An 18,708-nucleotide genomic window follows, 5' to 3' on the forward strand; every position below is an offset into this window, starting at 1 on the left:
AAGCAAACAAGACACATTTCATCTCACCTCACATCATATCCAGAGCTCCTAAATAAAGTAACAAATTACTAAAAGGAATGCACTTAGTTTTACACAAGGCCACCCCAACAACTATACTGACTCTCTGGCACCCTCATCGCTCTACACCAATGCAACTTCCTGCACCTTCCCCAAAAGCAGTGCCCCCCCTCCACATACACACACATTATTTGTTCCATGCCCTCACCTAATTACAATCTCAACACCTCAGTCTGACCCTGACTGCCTCACACCCACACCTCTCACAGCTGTCTTTCAAACTATGACTCTCCCTCACCCTGCAACTCCCCTGGATGCTTTCTCTCCTCAACTGTTCTCTATTGTTGTGATGTCACTTGCCCAACTCTCAGTCGATCCCGTTGGATGCAGGAGATAAATAATTCAATAAACCTGTCGCTCATGTTCGTACAAAACTTACTTTTTGCAGATGTGTTGCGCTCCACTTCTGTACTCATGCTCATAAGCTGGGACTAGGATTTGGTGGCGCTTGAACTTGCTCTCCTCCATCCGGACCAGAGCTGGTGTTGGAGGGTTTCTCCATTCTGGGATGAACACAACAAATGACAGAGGCTCGCTGGAACTCCTAAGCAGGTTCTGAATGAGGAAGAAATTAACAGGGATCAGTTAATAGTAAAGAAAAGATGTCTCCATTTCACAGCTTTCAGCAGCAGGTCAAGCCAATGTCTTTCTCAATGGATGACCAACTCTTCAACCTACCTTCTCATCAGACACATTGACTCTAATAATTTTGATAAAAGTTCATCAAGTTTAATTCTGTTCTCTGTGGAAAGAGAGAAAGAATTAAAATTTCAGCTCAAAGACCCTTCATCAGAATTCAGGTCTGATGAAAGGTATTCAACCCGAAACAATAACTCTGTCTTTCCTCAGGTTCTCTGCAACTTGCTGAGTGTTTTCTTTTTATTTCAGATTTCCAGCATCTGCTGTTTTTGATTTTCATTAATTTTGTTTCCTTCTTGACAGAGCCACCTGAGTTACTGAAGGCTGTCAGCATTCTCTATATTTATTTTGCTAGGTATTGGATTGAGTAGAGTTTTTGATCCTCCCTCGGTATACAAGGTCTATTCACTTTGATGATGCAACATTACTTTCATAAACAATTTCTTACTAAGTGGCCCAAGTCAGCTTTTGGTCAATGATGAGTCCTCAGGGAACTTTGTAGATGCCGCTATGTTCCTGGCTGTTGTAGCTTCATGCCTAACTATGAATGAGGTTCAAGGCCTGTTTCATTTTAACAAATGTTAACAGGAAAAGGATCTTCCTAAAGATGCACCTCTCCTTAAATCTAAATTTTGTATCAACTCGGTTTCAGTTTATATCTGCTTATTTTGTTCAGCTAGTTGGATGTCTTGTTTCTAAACTTGTTGTGCATTTCTGAACAATGCTTTGCCAAATTTTTAACATGATTGTATGCTCCCAATTTTCATTTACGTTGACATATTATTTCAGATTGGTCTTTAAGCGATCCTAGCATCCTTTGAATAGTGCATTAAGGTTCACCTCACAGGCAGTGCCTTTATGGTCTCATTTTTCTAAGAAGGAAGTAACTAAAATTTATAACGTTAGTGTAAGCGATGTTGCTCCAAAAGGGATGTTTTTTAAACTCTAGTTTTTTTGTGAACTTAATGCCCATCCCCTTGCACAACTAGCAAGACCTCTCACAAAGACTACTAGCTTTAAACAATCTATCATTTTCTACATTCATGAGTGGCTTCCTTGATAGGTAAATCAGTCCATTGCAGACAGTTATTATTAAATGAAAGACAATATTTTCCAGGACTTCCTTCTTCAGACTGCAAGTGAAGCCACGTTTATTTTTTTTAAAAGAGTCTGTGAAATGCTATATGATTACTTGGAAGTCCCTTTCTATGTGGGAACACAAGTCACAACCATTAATAAACCAGTCATCAAAGACCAATTTCTCAAAGATCTGCTCACTGTAACATTTTAGGATACCTACTGCAAGTATTTTTTTAACCCTGCTTTGACAAGCTGGACAACTTATAATGCATCTCCTGTGTATGTTTGATTAGATGGCAATCATTGTATTTCTGGGATCATTTATTTTGCCCATGAACAAGAAAAGAACCCACAGTCTCTGCCCGTTAGTTTCTTCCTGTGTCATACACCACTGGATGTATTGCATTTTAACCTGCCATTTTCCATCTGGTGAGACTGTACTAACTTAATAGCATTATGCAATAACAGTTCCTTAACAAATGACACTAAAACAGGACTTCGAGGTAGATGATCCATGATCTACAAAGGAGTTTCAGTTTAGTAATATGGTTAAGCCCAAGTGTCCAAGGTTTGAGTCTTGAAGATATGATTCCTTCAGTCAGGCTACCAAAAATTATTTGCATCATCTTGAAGAATTCTTCATAAAGCATTTTCACAGGACTGTCAGATTTGTCTATGTAAATTTTTCTATGCAACTTACTTTGGTGTTAGAGGCAGCTCCTTCAACTGTGCATAACGGAGGGTCTAATTCACAAAGCAATTCATGCTTTCCATGCTAATTATAGCAAACTAGTCTCAACGTTTATGGATTTTGATTTTTTTTGTCTCATATATTACAATAGTACATTAAGCCCAATTGCCAAAAGCTGTATTCATAATGCCAATACGATTTTCTAAAGCTGACCTTCAACCCCAGCAGCTTTAAGTTTGGTGATGTTTAATTGGGTACAACTTTTTAACTTTGTGATCTTCAAAACAGTTATCTAAAGTTCAAGTATATTAAGAAAAGCTGGTTGCCTATCCATAACACAGCTCCTGTTGTAACTCATTTTCCAATTGATTGGTATATGATTTAGTAATTACAGTATATAATTGTATGACTGTTCTATTATGTTACTTTACATGTATGGAATCTTACAGTACTAGTAAAGCCTTTAACAGTTATGATATTGCTTGTGACTTGGAGATTGCAGTGATAACAACAGTTCACCTTGTGATTTTTGGGTTTGCAAACTACACAGAGATACAAAGTGAAGTATAATTGTGGTCCATGCACATTGCTGACAAATCTGAGACTTTAACTAGCTTAGAAATGGAGGTATGTCCTGTGACTTATATTTTGCTCTTCCAAATACCGTTAGATCTGACTCCAATCACCTACATCTTCCCTATAACAATGAATATACAGTAGTAAACATATAGAGTTTGGTAGCATTTCTGGCTGAAATAAACAAATTATTTAAAAGTTTTAACACTACCTTAACAAAAATAACTGGGGGATGTTTAAATATATTTAATTATTTTGTAACTTGTAATAATTTTTATGTCTTGCACTGTACTGCTGCCACAAAACAACAAATTTCATGACATACTGTATGTCAGAAATAATAAACCTGATTATGATAGTTAATAAATTGAGGGCAAATTTTATCTCTTTAAGAAGAAAGGTTGCTATTCTACTAATGCAACAGAATCATGGTATGGGTGAGCAAAAAACTCTTAAAGAGGCCATGTCTTTTTCTTTTTCATCAACTTGATTGTTGAGCATTTGTACTGCTCATTTTTTACAGCTCTTGCCCTTTTGTTTTTACAAGGTCTTAAAAGAGGTATCTAGCTAACTTTATCCTTTCTACATCCTGCTAGTTTCATTGAGAGAATCATTTGACCTAGCAGGAGGATATCACCAGGAGAGAATTAACAGCTTGAGCTCTTGCTATGTCTAATTCAAATGACAGAACCAATCCATGGTCTGCATCATGAACCATGATAATAAGGGAAGTTTAATGAAAACAATCACCATTTTTGTACCACATAGAGAGGATCAGATTGAAGATTGAAACACTGAATAGGACCAAATTTCAAAGTGACCAGAGTCTATAGGTGCTCCAGAATTTATGATCCTCAATTTCTCTGCTTTCAAGTATCTTACATCTCTTCAGTCCTTAATTCTGGCATACTGCGATTCCTAATTTCCTTTAGCTCTCCAATACTGATCATGCTGCTCAGGTCTTAGGTAATGGAACACCATCACTAAGAATTTCTATTTCTCTTACCTTTCTTTAAGTTATTTCTCAAACCTGCCTCCTTGCCCAAGCTTTCAGCCATTTGTCTAGACTCATACTTAAGTAGCTAAGTGTCACTCTCCTTCTGCAGCATTACTGCAAAGGACTCAAGAAGTTTTGCTAAGGTATTAAATTTTAAACACAGTAATACTGCAAAATGCATTGAGAGCACTAATTTGAATAACATCTGTGGAAATTATTGGCTAGTTTTACTATTTGCCCCATTAAATGAAAGTACTAACGTTAATGTAGTGTCTCTTGTATCTTCAAAATACTACGAAGTAAGTCATAGCCAACAGTGCTCTTGAAGTACAGCAACATTAATTATCTTTCAACAATGGAACGTTGGAAGTGTGGAATATGCTACAGAGCATCACCTTCTCTTCCACAAAGATTGTGATATTTATCTAGGTGCTCTGGTTTCCTCCCACAGTCCAAAGCTAAACCAGTTAGTTGGTTAATTTGTCCCGCGTAGGTAAATTGTCCTGTGATTAGGCTAGAGTTAAACTGGTGGGTTGAAGGGCTTGTTCTGCCCTGTATCTCCAAACATAAATAAACAAACAAACAAACAAACAGGGGAGGGCCACACATCCTTCAAACTGGAGCTGAGTCTTTGAAGAATGATGTGTTAGGAAGGATTTTTTTCATACTAAAGGCAGAGACAATGTGCAACTCTCTCCCAAAGAAAGTGGTTGAGAAGATCAGATGAAAACCTCAAAACAGAAATGGATAATTTTTTGATAGCATTCAGCAATTTAAAGACAACGGAATCCAGACAGATGAAAAGACATAACTTGGCCATGATCTGGTTGCCTGGCAAATAATACGAAAGGACTGACTGGTCTCCCTTTTTCTCATGCTTCTAATGTATTCAGTGAAGAAATTAGTGCAGCTAGCAAGACACAACATTAATATCAGCCCTTTCATTTAATGAAACTAACTTGTACATCCTATTATCATTGATACTGGGAGAGAAATAACAAACATACACCCACAAAAGAACCATTTTATTTTAATTTTGAATCGTGGAAACACACAATTTTCAATGAAGGCAGGTTGTTTTAGTTTCTGATGGTCTGGGGATATTACTAGTGTTTAGCCCTTTTATGCCTGAATCTCCCAAGAGTGCTCAACATTGAAACTGATTTTTCATTATTCACAATCCAGCTTCCACCTCAATGGTGCCACATCTTGTGACTGTGAAGCTAATCTGACCCCACACCCAGCACATCTAAAGTCTTGGGATTCTTGCTAACATCAATCATGCCATTAAAATGCCATTTCTAATTGATCTGTAAAAGCCAGTGGTACAGCCACTATTACAATATGTTACTGATTAGTGCCTTCTATTCCATTTTTGGAATGTTAACCTAAGTTTCACGTATCAAGATAAGATGTTGTCTGATGGACGTTGAAGTGTTTTTCCATTGTGAATATCAGCCGAATCAAGGGAAAAGGGACTTTCAAAGCAAAATGGAGCTGAGTTTTCAGATAAGCCTGAATCTTATTGCATGGTACAACTGATTCAAGGGCCAAATGGTTTAATCTAGTTTTTATTTCTTATGTAAGAAATAGAACAGAATTTAGGTACAGAGAAGAACATGAATGAATCTAATCACAAAATTACGAAGATCAGAGATAGCATTCTAATAGATTTGGTGCAGAGGTCCCCATTTACTAACCATCTCATGAAGGGACCTTTTGTGCCTGATGATGCAGAGTAGAGAGACATTGTTACAGAATTACGCTTTGTACCCTGGGAGTTTTTTTTAAATAGAGGGTTGACTCCAATCATTAAAATTATTGAGGAGGGTATACAAATAAATTAGGATTAATTATTTGAGCAGCCACGACAGAGTTTTGGCTTCCACTCTAAATGAAGGAAGCTGCGAGTGGGAATGAATGCAAAAGGTTTATATTTCTCTGAATTAGATCTCCCTGTGGAACACCATTCTGGAGAGTAGTGAAGATCAACCCAGTCATCATGGTTCTCTACAGATGAAAGATATGAGAGAAAAGCTGAAGGATTTGAGGACAATATGAACTGTGGGAGATTTTGAAATGGTAGATGATCCATATTAAGAACTGGGACAACTATGCCATAGTATCTGCTGGCCTGTTCTAATGCAAGGTACATGAAAGCTGACGAAATATAATGTTTCACAAAAAAGGAGGTAAATAATATTCTCCTCACAATCTGGCCGCAAAATAGAAATGAATAATTTCATGCAGTGATGCTAATCTGATCTATATCTCACTATTAAAGTTCTTGTTCCTTGAAACAAAACACTTTAACTATGTGTTAACGCAACCCTTTGACCTACCCTTGGTCTACTTTGCAATACAGGCTAACACCTCGGACCCTCACCTCCATATGTGTGACCATACTGTCCATCAGCTCTTCACCAAACGGAGGATTTGCTTCAAAGGAGCCGCTGACTGGTGAGAAAGTCAAGAATGAGCTGTAAAGGAGAAAACAAGCAGCAACTTTCACACAGTTCAGCGTCAGCTCTACAGACAGGTATACAAAAGGGACAACACATAGAGGACTGTGGTAGAATCATTTACCCACAACAAAATCCAACTTCCATCCTCAGTGAACACAGCGATTAAACACTTCTAGCACAACCCCAGAAATCTGGGCCTCAGTCAAAGCACAAAGCCAGGAATTTGATCTTCACCCACCACCAGAGGGACTTGTCCCTCACACACAGAAGTGAAGAAATCTCACATCTAATCTCTCAGAAAGCATAAACCAGAGAAAATGGACATCATTACAAAAAGAAACACAAGGACCTGACTCTCAGCTGCAGGCCAGTCTTAGAGATCTGCTTATTACCTCACATTAGACCTGTGATCCCACATTCTCACAGTACAACTCTTCTAACTACAAATAAGCTCTCCCAAGTATAAGTTCTCTCTCTCGTAAGTAATAACCATATAAATTTTGTGTATAAACTTACTTCCTTCTGAGAATAAAACATCACCTCACTCAAGACTAAACGCCCACTTTATTGTTGATAAATTCTCATTTCACTCTGGAATTTTTCCTCCCCTGTCCCTCAAATATAGTTTTTTCTGTTTTAACACTTCCACTTTAGGATATAAATCCATCTTCCTTTGATCAAAACCTTGCTAACCTGAACATAAACCTTTCTACTCTGATGATAAGCTTTCTGTCCTGAGTATAATTCCCCTCCTTTCTGAATGTAAATTCTCTCTATGAGCAAAATCCTGCCCTCCTCTACATGTACATTCTCCTACATATTATATCTTCTCTCATTTTGGGCTTCATTGTCTCCATTTGACTATAAACCTTCTCTCCTAGGCGATTAACCCTCATCTGTTACTGCACAGATTACCTCACTGAACATAAACCCTCTTTTGTCCAAGGTAGAACTCTCTCCTGGAGCTTAGAAAAATAGAGGGCTATGGGTAACCCTAGGTAATTTCTAAGGTAAGGACATGTTCGGCACAGCTTTGTGGGCCAAAGGGCCTGTATTGTGCTGTAGGTTTTCTATGTAACATTGGATGAAGTTTGTGAATAAAGTTTCTGTCCTTTGAGCTTAAACCAACTCTCTAAGCAAAATTGTTCTTAATGTGAACATAAATCTGCTCCCCTCTAAGAACTGAAACTTTGACAAATGTTCCTCACAGGTGCTGCTGGATCCAGAGTTTCTCTAGCAGATTGCTGGTGTGTTCTGTAAGAACTCTTACTTCTGCTTTTAAATCCAATTATTTGCGTAAAATTCGATCTCCTGAGAACAAATCCTCTTCTCTACAGCATGGTTACAGCAAAATAGAAGTCATACATCCTGCTGAGACTATACTAACTTCATGTAAAAGCAAATCACATTAATTCCACTCTACTACCCACCTCCCATTACCCCTCAATTCCTTTCCTTTTTGATTCGAATTGCAATATTGAAACAGTACAAGCTACTGTTTCAACCTATACATTTCATTTACTATATCAGTCACTTCCTTCATGTTACTTTTGGTTCTTTTGTCACTTAACTTCAATGCACACGGCCTATCAGTGAAACAGCTTTTACCTGAACCTGTCTACACATTTGATGTGATTTCAAATAATTAGAGTAATAAAACACCACAGCACAGAAGCAAGCCATTTGGCCTACCTAGTCTGCTGAAATATTATTCTGCCTACTACCATCAAACCACACCTGGACCATAGCCTTCCCATCCATGTATTGACCCAAACTTCTCTTAAATATTGCAATCAAACCCACATCTATTACTTCTGCGGGCAGCTTGTTCCACACCTGCACCACTCTGAGTGAAGCTCCTCCTCAGATTCTCCTTAAGTATTTCACCCTTCACCTACAGGATGACCTCTAAATCTAGTCTCAAAGAATCTCAGTGGAAAAAGCCTGCTTGAATTTACCCTATCTATACCCCTCATAATTTTGTACATCTCTATCAGATCTCCCCTCATTCTCCTACACTCCAGGGAATAAAGTCCCAATTTATTCAACTTTCCCTATGACTCAGGTCCTCAACATCCTTGTAAATTTTCTCTGTATTCTTTCAATCTTATTGATATCTTTCCCGTTGATAGGTGACCAGACCAGCACACAATACTCCAAATCTGGCCTCACCAATGTCTTATACAACTTCAACATAACAATCTAACTCCTATACTCAATACTCTGATTTATAAAGGCCAATATTCTAAAAACTCTCCTTACATAAACTCACCCTGCTCCATTCATAAGCACTCTCTCAATACATACATATATACACTGTGCTCTTAGTATAAGTCCTTCCTCCCTGATCCTTAATATAAAGCTTCTCTTTGACTATAAGCTCAACAATGCCAGGTAGAAGCCTTCAAATCTCTGATATTATTTTCTAAGCAAATCAAAGCATCATCTCTTTTCTAAGCAAATTCCCTTCTCAATCTCTATAAAACCCACTTGAACAGTAACTCTTACTCCTGCATATAAATGCTCTTCTCAGAAGAGATGAGAAGTAAAAACACTTCTCATCTGAGCATAAACTGTCTCCTCTGAGCATGAATTCAATCTGCTAAGTGTAAATCCTCTCTTTCGACTCAGTTTCTACAGGCACTGCTTTCTATCCTTAATACACTTTTATATCCCTCATGCTGCTTGTTATATCTTCAATTTCACTATTTAAATATCTGTCAAGTACCTGAAAAATTTAGATAATATCAATTGCATTTGCATGATCAAAATTTCCTGATATATCAAAATTCAATTATGTTCATGAAGTACAATTTACCTTTAATAAATCCATGCTGGTTCTTTTATGAACCCAATCTTCTCTATATTCCTTTTACTGTTTCTCTGATTATTGTTTATAAAATTCTCCAAGCAAGATGCTCATTAACCATTTTCGAATTCCTTAGCACCTCTTGCTCGAAGACTAACTGAATGTTTTGGGCAAGCCTTTCCAAAATTGCCATCACCTCTCTCATCAAATTAGGTTATGTCCTATTTTTGACTTATTTATTTTAAGCACAGTCGAACTTTTTGATACTATTTCCTTATTAATTTTTATCCTTTATTTCTACTACCTCTGCTACTGTGAGATATTTTAGTTGATTCATTTCTTCCCCTCTTCCACCATCCATGGTGTTCTAAATTTTGTTCCTCTTGCTTTACCACTTAGGGAGTCTCCCTACCTTATAGACAATAGACAATAGGTGCAGGAGTAGGCCCTTCGGCCCTTCGAGCCAGCACCACCATTCACTGTGATCATGACTGATCATCCACAATCAATACCCCGTTCCTGCCTTCTCCCCATATCCCTTGACTCCGCTATCATTAAGAGCTCCATCCAACTCTTTCTTGAAAGCATCCAGAGAATTGGCCTCCACTGCCTTCTGAGGCAGAGCATTCCACAGATCCACAACTCTCTGGGTGAAAAAGTTTTTCCTCAACTCCGTTCTAAATGGCCTACCCCTTATTCTCAAAAGGTGGCCTCTGGTTCTGGACTCCCCCAACATCGGGAACATGTTTCCTGCCTCTAGCGTGTCCAATCCCTTAATAATCTTATATGTTTCAATCAGATCCCCTTTCATCCTTCTAAATTCCACTGTATATAAGCCCAGTCACTCCAATCTTTCAACACAGGACAGTCCCGCCATCCCGGGAATTAACCCCGTGAACCTACGCTGCAACTCCCTCAATAGCAAGAATGTCCTTCCTCAAATTTGGAGATCAAAACTGTACACAATACTCCAGGTCTGGTCTCCAGGGCCCTGTACAACTGCAGAAGGACCTCTTTGCTCCCATACTCAACTCCCCTTGTTATGAAGGCCAACATGCTATTAGCTTTCTTCACTGCCTGCTGTACCTGCATGCTTACTTTCAGTGACTGATGAACAAGGACACCTAGATCTCGTTGTACTTCCCCTTTTCCTAACTTGACACCATTCAAATAGTAATCTGCCTTCCTGTTCTTGCTACCAAAGTGGATAACCTCACATTTATCCACATTAAACTGCATCTGCCATGCATCTGCCCACTCACCCAACCTGTCCAAGTCATCCTGCATTATCACAACATCCTCCGCACATTTCACACTGCCACCCAGCTTTGTGTCATCTGCAAATTTACTAATGTTACTTTTAATCCCTTCATCTAAATCATTAATGTATATTGTAAATAGCTGCGGTCCCAGCACCGAGCCTTGCGGTACCCCACTAGTCACCGCCTGCCATTCTGAAAGGGACCCGTTAATCCCTACTCTTTGTTTCCTGTCTGCCAACCAATTTTCTATCCATGTCAGTACCCTGCCCCCAATACCATGTGCTCTAATTTTGCCCACTATTCTCCTATGTGGGACCTTATCAAAGGCCTTCTGATACCTTGCTCTATAGAATTTTTTCAATTTTCAGTTAGTGTCTTATCTATTTAGTATTGCTTTAACCCTGGCCATATTCTCTCACATCCATTGAAATTAGTCCTTCTCCAATTAAGATTCTATTTTAGATCATTCCATATTCTCAATTATCCATAAAAATTGATGAGCACTGTTCCTCACATTATTTATTTTTAATACTTAAACCAATCAAGATGTTCTTCTGAACAATTTTAGAAATTCTTTCCTTGCCACTACTTTGATATTAATCCCTCAAGCACATATATCCTCCTTAATCAATGACACCATTGCACTTTTTTTTTTACTATTCATTACCTTTTCAGAATACCCTGTTTCCAGGAATATAATGTTCACAGTTCTGCCCTATTTTAAGCCATGACTCAGGCTACTGGCACTGTACTTAAGCCTGATTTATACCTCTGCGTCAACTCGACACCATAACCTACGCAAGTGACCCCCTACGCGCATTGTGAGCATTTACACTTGTGCGTTGGTGTGTCTGCGTTGCATTGCAATTCGTGCATGTCACGCTTGCGCACACACCTGCCCATGCAAGGCTTCATGGTCATGGTAGTCTTTCTCAGGGTAAACAAGAAGCGAGTGTCTTTTTTCGTAAAAACGAAATGTGTCCTCCATTATTTCGGAGGTCTGTAAAGCTTTATGGAAAGGATTGCAGCCAGAGTTCCTTCCCTGCCCTTCAGTTGCCCAATGGGAAGCTATTGCAGTGTAGGATGAAATGCGATGCTGCCAAGCGGACCAATCACAGTTCTTATGGTCTGCATTGCTGTGATGCGCAGTTACATTTTGGGAGAGGTGCGCGTCGCAGCAACACAGGCTCTGGCGTAGGGATTCGCGTCGGCTTTGCGGCAACGCAGTACTTACGGCATCGCGTTGCTGCAGAAGTATAAATCAGGCTTATGTTCAATACATTAAAATCAATTAAGGCGTTCAATTGGGCCCCTTTCTGTGCTTTAGACCATAAGACCATGAAATATAGGAGCAAATTAGGCCATTTGGCCCATCGAATTTGCTCCATTTCATCATAGCTGATCTATTTCCCTCTTAGCCCCAATCTCCTGTTTTCTCCACATATCCTTTCATGTTCTGACTAATCAAGAATATACCAACCTCTGCCTTAAATATACCCAATGATCTGGCAACAAATTCCAGAGATTCACCACTCTCTGGCTAAAGAAATTCTTCCTCATCTCCATTCTAAATGAACATCCTTCTCTTCTGAGGCTGTGTCCTCTCTCTTAGGCTCCCCCACCATAGGAAACATCCTCTCCACATCCACTCTATTAAGGCCTTTCAACATTCGATAGGTTTCATTAAGATCCCCCTCATTCTTCTGAATTCCAGTGAGTACAGGACCAGAGGCAAACACTCTTCATATGATAAGCCGTTCAATCCTGGAATCATTTTCGTGAACGTCCTTTAAATCCTCTCCAATGTCAGCACATACTTTCTTAGATAAGGGGCCCAAGACTGCTCACAATACTCCAAGTAAGGCCTCACCAGTGCCTTATACAGCTTCAATATTACATCCTTGCTTTTATATTCTAGTCCTTGAAATGAATACTAACATTGCATTTGCCTCTCACCACCAATTCAATCTGCAAATAAAGACTCTCAAGTTCCTGTGCATCTCTGATTTCTGAATTTTCACTTCATTTAGAAAATAGTCTATACTTTTATTTCTCCTACCAAAGTGCATGACCATACACTTCCTGACACTATATTCCATCTGCCACTTCTTTGCCCATTCTCCTAAACTGTCTAAGTCCTTCTGTAGCCTCTATTCTTCCTGTACACTATCTGCCCCTCCACCTACCTTTGTATTGTCCACAAGTCTTGTCACAAAGCCATCAATTCCGTCATCCAGATGACTGACATATGTGTAAAAACTAACGGTCCCAACACACACCCCTGTGAAACACCACCAGTCACTGGCAGCCAACAAGAAAAGGCGCCCTTTATTCCAACTCTTTGCCTCCTACCAATCAGCAAATGCTCTATCATGCTAGTGTCTTTCCTGTAATACCAAGGGTTCTTAACTTGTTAAGCAGCCATGTGTGGCACCTTGTCAAAGGCCTTCTGAAAATCAAAGTACACAACATCAGCTGATTCTCCTTTTGTCTATCCTGCTTGTTATTTCTTCAAAGAATTCCAACAGATTTGTCAGGCAATATTTTCTCTTAAGGAAACCATGCTGACTGTGGCCTATTTTATCATGTGCATCCAAGTACCCTGAAACCACATCCTTTCTCTTTAAATCTTTTTATTGAGTAAGTATACAAAAAAGGTAAACCATATAAACATTAATACAATGTTAAAGTATAATAAAATTCCAAAAGATAACAATACCAAAAAGAAAATACTACAAACAATGTAATTTAAGCATAAGAAACCAAGATAACATAATAGTATACTAGATTTTATATATATCAATGGAAAAAAAGAAAAAAAAAACCCCAAAAAAAAAACCCACCGTGCAACTAACTAAAAGCAAAGCAAAGCAATGGGCTAACTTGAAACCAAACAGAGTTAAACTTAAAATCACGTCCTCAATCCCGACCTCCATTAAAACAGTGAAGAGAAAACAAGAAGGGTAAATATTACATTAAATGAAAATATCGAATAAAAGGTCCCCAAATCTGTTCAAATTTAAATGAAGAATCATAAAGGTTACTTCTAATTTTCTCCAGATTCAAACATAAAATCGTCTGAGAAAACCAAAAAAAGGTAGTTGGAGCATTAAGCTCTTTCCAATGTTGTAAAATACATCTTTTCGCCATTAAAGTAAGAAATGCAATCATTCTACGGGCTGAAGGGGAAAGATTACTAGAAATTTTAGGTAGTCCAAAGATAGCAGTAATAGGGTGAGGAGAGATATCTATATTTAATACCTTAGAAATAATATTGAAAATATCTCTCCAAAAAGTTTCCAAAGTAGGGCAAGACCAAAACATATGAGTTAAAGAGGCTATCTGCCCCGAACATCTATCACAGAAAGGATTAATATGCGAGTAAAAACGCGCTAACTTATCTTTGGACATATGTGCTCTATGAACCACTTTAAATTGAATTAGGGAATGTTTAGCACAAATAGAGGAAGTATTAACTAATTGTAAAATCTGCCCCCAATCATCCACAGAAATGGTAAGCCCCAATTCCTGTTCCCAATCTACCCTAATCTTATCAAATGGAGCTTTCCTAAGTTTCATAATAATATTATAAATCATAGCCGATGCACCTTTCTGACATGGATTAAGGTTAATTATCGAATCTAAAATATATATAGGAGGAAGCATTGGAAAGGAAGTAAGTATAGTACTTAGGAAATTTCTAACTTGTAAATATCTAAAAAAATGTATTCTTGATAAGTTATATTTGTTAGATAATTGTTCAAAAGACATAAGGGAACCATCTAAAAATAAATCCAAAAACCGTAAAATACCCTTAGTCTTCCAAGTTTGAAAAGCGCGATCCGTAAAAGAGGGAGGAAAAAATATGTTACCTAAAATAGGAATCGCTAACCCGAATTGATTAAGATCAAAAAATTTTCTGAATTGAAACCAAATGCGCAAAGCATATTTAACTATCGGGTTAGAGACCTGCTTAAGACGTTTCGAATCAAAAGGAAGAGAGGAACCTAAAATAGAACCAAGTGTATAACCCTGAACAGATTGTAATTCCAATGCTACCCATTTAGGAATAAATAGTATGTCCCGATCAAGTAACCAAAATTTCATATGTCGAATATTAATAGCCCAATAATAAAATCTAAAGTTAGGTAATGCTAAACCTCCATCTCTCTTAGCTTTCTGTAAATGTATTTTACCCAGTCTCGGATTCTTGTTCTGCCAAATAAATGAAGAAATTTTAGAGTCAACTTTATCAAAAAAAGATTTAGGAACGAAAATTGGTAATGCCTGAAACACATATAAAAATTTTGGCAAAAAAAACATCTTAACTGCATTAATACGACCAATCAAAGTTAAATATAAGGGAAACCATTTAGATGAAAGTTGAGTAATATGGTCTATTAATGGTAAAAAGTTAGTCTTAAATAAATCTTTATGTTTACAAGTAATTTTAATCCCAAGATATGAAAAGTAATTATTAATCAATTTAAATGGAAATTTATAATATAAGGGAAGATGTTTATTAATCGGAAAAAGTTCACTCTTACTAAGATTTAATTTATAACCTGAGAAAAGACCAAATTGTGCTAATAACTCTAAAACAGCAGGAATGGATCTCTCAGGATTAGAAATATATAAAAGTAAATCATCAGCATAGAGTGATAATTTATGGGACTTTAATCCCCGAGTTATCCCAGTTTTATTTCTCCTACCAAAGTGCATGACCATACACTTCCTGACACTATATTCCATCTGCCACTTCTTTGCCCATTCTCCTAAACTGTCTAAGTCCTTCTGTAGCCTCTATTCTTCCTGTACACTATCTGCCCCTCCACCTACCTTTGTATTGTCCACAAGTCTTGTCACAAAGCCATCAATTCCGTCATCCAGATGACTGACATATGTGTAAAAACTAACGGTCCCAACACACACCCCTGTGAAACACCACCAGTCACTGGCAGCCAACAAGAAAAGGCGCCCTTTATTCCAACTCTTTGCCTCCTACCAATCAGCAAATGCTCTATCATGCTAGTGTCTTTCCTGTAATACCAAGGGTTCTTAACTTGTTAAGCAGCCATGTGTGGCACCTTGTCAAAGGCCTTCTGAAAATCAAAGTACACAACATCAGCTGATTCTCCTTTTGTCTATCCTGCTTGTTATTTCTTCAAAGAATTCCAACAGATTTGTCAGGCAATATTTTCTCTTAAGGAAACCATGCTGACTGTGGCCTATTTTATCATGTGCATCCAAGTACCCTGAAACCACATCCTTTAATAATCGACTCCAACATCTTCCCAAACACTGAGGTTAGACAAACTGGCCTACAATTTCCTTTCTCCTGCATCTCTCCCTTCTTGAAGAGAGACATTTGCAATTTTTCAGTCCTCTGGAACCATGTCAAAATCTAGTGATTCTTGAAAGCTCATTACCAATGCCTCCACAATCTCTTCATCCACCTCTTTCAGAACCCTGGGGTGTACACCATCTGGTCCTGGTTACTTATCTACCTTCAGACCTTTCAGTTTCACAAGCACCTTCTCCCTATTATGGACAACTTCACTCACTTAACAGTCATAGAGCCATAGAGAAGTACAACACAGAAAGGGCCCTTCAGCCTATCAATGCCAAAACCATTTAAACTGCATACTCCCATTGACCTACATTGGGACCATAGCCCTCCATATCCCTACCATTTATGTACCTATCCAAACTTCTCTTAAACATTGAAAGCGAGCTTGAGTGCACCACTTGTGCTGGCAGTTCATTCCACACTCTCATGAGTCACTGAGTGAAGAGTTTCCCTCATGTTCCTTTTAAACTTCTCACCTTTAACCCATGGCCTCTGGTTGTGGTCCCATACAGCCTAGTGGAAACAGTCTGCTTGCATTTCCCCTATCTATACCCCTCATAATTTTGTACACATCTATCAAATCTCCCCTCAATCTTCTACGTTCTAAAGAATATAGTCCTAACCTATTCAATCTTTCCTTATAACTCAGGTCCTCCAGACCCGACAACATTATTGTAAATTTTCTCTACACTCTTTCAACCTTATTTACCTCTTTCCTGTAGGTACTGATCAAAACTGCACACAATACTCCAAATTAGGCCTCATCAATGTCTTATACAGGTTCAACATAACATCCCATCTTCTATACTCAATACATTAATTTATGAAGGCAACTATACCAAAAACTTTCTTTACAAGCCTATCTACCTGTGACACTACTTTAAATGAATCACCGACCTGTATTCCTAGATCCCTTTGTTTTACAAACACTCCTCTGTGCCCTACCGTTGACTGTGCAAGACCTACCCTGGCTGGTCCTACTGAAGTGCAAAACCTCACACTTGCCTGCATTAAATTCCATCTGCAATTTTTCAGCCCATTTTTCCAGCTGATGCAGATCCCTCTGCAAGCCATGATAGCCTTCCTCACTGTCCATTACTCCTCCAATCTTGGTGTCATCTCCAGATTTGCCGATCCAGTTAAACACACTATCATCCAGATCACTGATATAGATAACAAACAATAAAGGAACCAGCACTGATCCCAGTGGCACATCAATAGTCACAGTTCTCCAGTCAGAAAGACAACCCTCTAGTACTACTCTCTGGCTTCTCCCACAAAGCCAATATCTAATCCAAAATACTACCTTATCCTGAATACCGAATGGCTGAACCTTCTTGACCAGCCTCCCACGCGGGACCTTGTCAAACGTCTTACTAAAGTCCATGTACTTCTGCCCTGACACACTTGAACTTCAAGCACACTGTTAGTGTCTTCCACAGTGAAGACTGATGCAAAATATTTATTCAGTTCATCCGCCATTTCTTTGTTCTCCATTGCTACCTCTCCAGCTTCATTTTCCAGTGGTCCAATATCAACTCTCGCCTCTTTAGTGTCAAATATGATAATATTTGAAATATTTTTCAAACAGTAAAGGTGCAATATACTTCTAAGTTGTTGTCATGTACTCTGTCACAGTGGAAACTTGAGACACTACTATAGCTCAGGGCATCAGAGTTCAATTCTGATGCCCTCTGTAAGAAGTTTGTAGATCTTTTCTGTGAGTGTGTGTGTTTCCTCCAGGTTTCCGGTTTCCTTCTGCAGTCCAAAGACGTACCACCAGTTGGTGGGTTAACTGGACTTTGTAAATCGTTCCTGCAATTAGTCTAGGGCTAAAAAGTGGTTTGCTGGGCAGCACGCATTGTTGGGCCAGAATGGCCTATTCCACATTGTATGTCTAAATACAATAATGAAATAAAACCTTCCACTATACATTTCATACCCTTTCAGCCTATGTTGGCTCTTAGTAAAAGTCATAGTTAGTCCTATTTCTGTCTCTTTTTAATTTTTCTTCCCTTAACCAACCAATTCTCCTGAAAAAGCTCTGATGACACCACATTATCAGGAACATAACTGCATGTTGCATTGGAAAGAGTTGCTCACGTTTTTTTAAAGCAATCACTTACATCTGTTCTGTCTAGTTCTCAATCCTTCCATCTTTGTAAACTATATAACCACCATTGATACTGCCCTCACCTGCATCTTCTCCATTTTCCAGATATTGGCGCCCACCCCATCACCCGCTGTCTTAACAGGAATAGAGTACTTCTTGTCCTCACCTACCACCCCTTGAGCCTCCACATTCAACACATCATTCTCTGAAACTTTCGCCATCTTCAACAATATCCTACCACCAAATATATCTTTGCATCCCCCAACACTCCACTTTCTGCAGGGAGCTCTTCCTCTGTGAATCCCTTGTCCATTTGTCCTTCCCCTCTAATCTCTCTCCTGACACATATTACTGCAAGCAAAAGAAATGCTAGGCTGCCCATTCACTTCCTCCCTTACCTCCATTCAGAGCCCCAAACAGTCCTTCAAGGTGAGGCAACACTTCACCTGCAAATCTGTTGCGGTCGCCTATTGCATTGGGTGCTCCTGATGCAGGTTCCTCCACATTAGTGAACTCTGACGTAAGTCGGGGGACTGCTTTGTTGAGCCTGAAATGTTGGCTATTTATTCATTTTCACAGATGCTGCCTGACCTGCTGAGTTCTTCCAGCATTTTGCGTACCTTATCCTTGTAAACAGTTTCTCTGTAT

The 18,708-nt window shown here is 38.7% G+C and overlaps 1 protein-coding gene across 2 annotated transcripts in view; it reads right to left on the minus strand.

Moving 5' to 3' along the window:
- The window catches only part of pcif1 (phosphorylated CTD interacting factor 1), a 144,454-nt gene that overhangs the window by 9,208 nt on the left and 116,538 nt on the right, over positions 1-18,708 (minus strand). Inside the window, exons 14-15 of one of the 2 annotated variants that reach the window (XM_063041544.1) lie at positions 6,448-6,541; positions 458-633 (exon numbers count right to left, since the gene is read on the minus strand). In XM_063041544.1, coding sequence (XP_062897614.1) covers positions 458-633; positions 6,448-6,541 — 270 coding nt within the window. The remainder of the gene's footprint in view (positions 1-457; positions 634-6,447; positions 6,542-18,708) is intronic. The other variant, XR_010017133.1, reaches the window with a different exon arrangement.

The sequence above is a fragment of the Mobula hypostoma genome, chromosome 2 (assembly GCF_963921235.1).
Source record: "Mobula hypostoma chromosome 2, sMobHyp1.1, whole genome shotgun sequence".
Lineage (NCBI taxonomy): Eukaryota > Metazoa > Chordata > Chondrichthyes > Myliobatiformes > Myliobatidae > Mobula > Mobula hypostoma.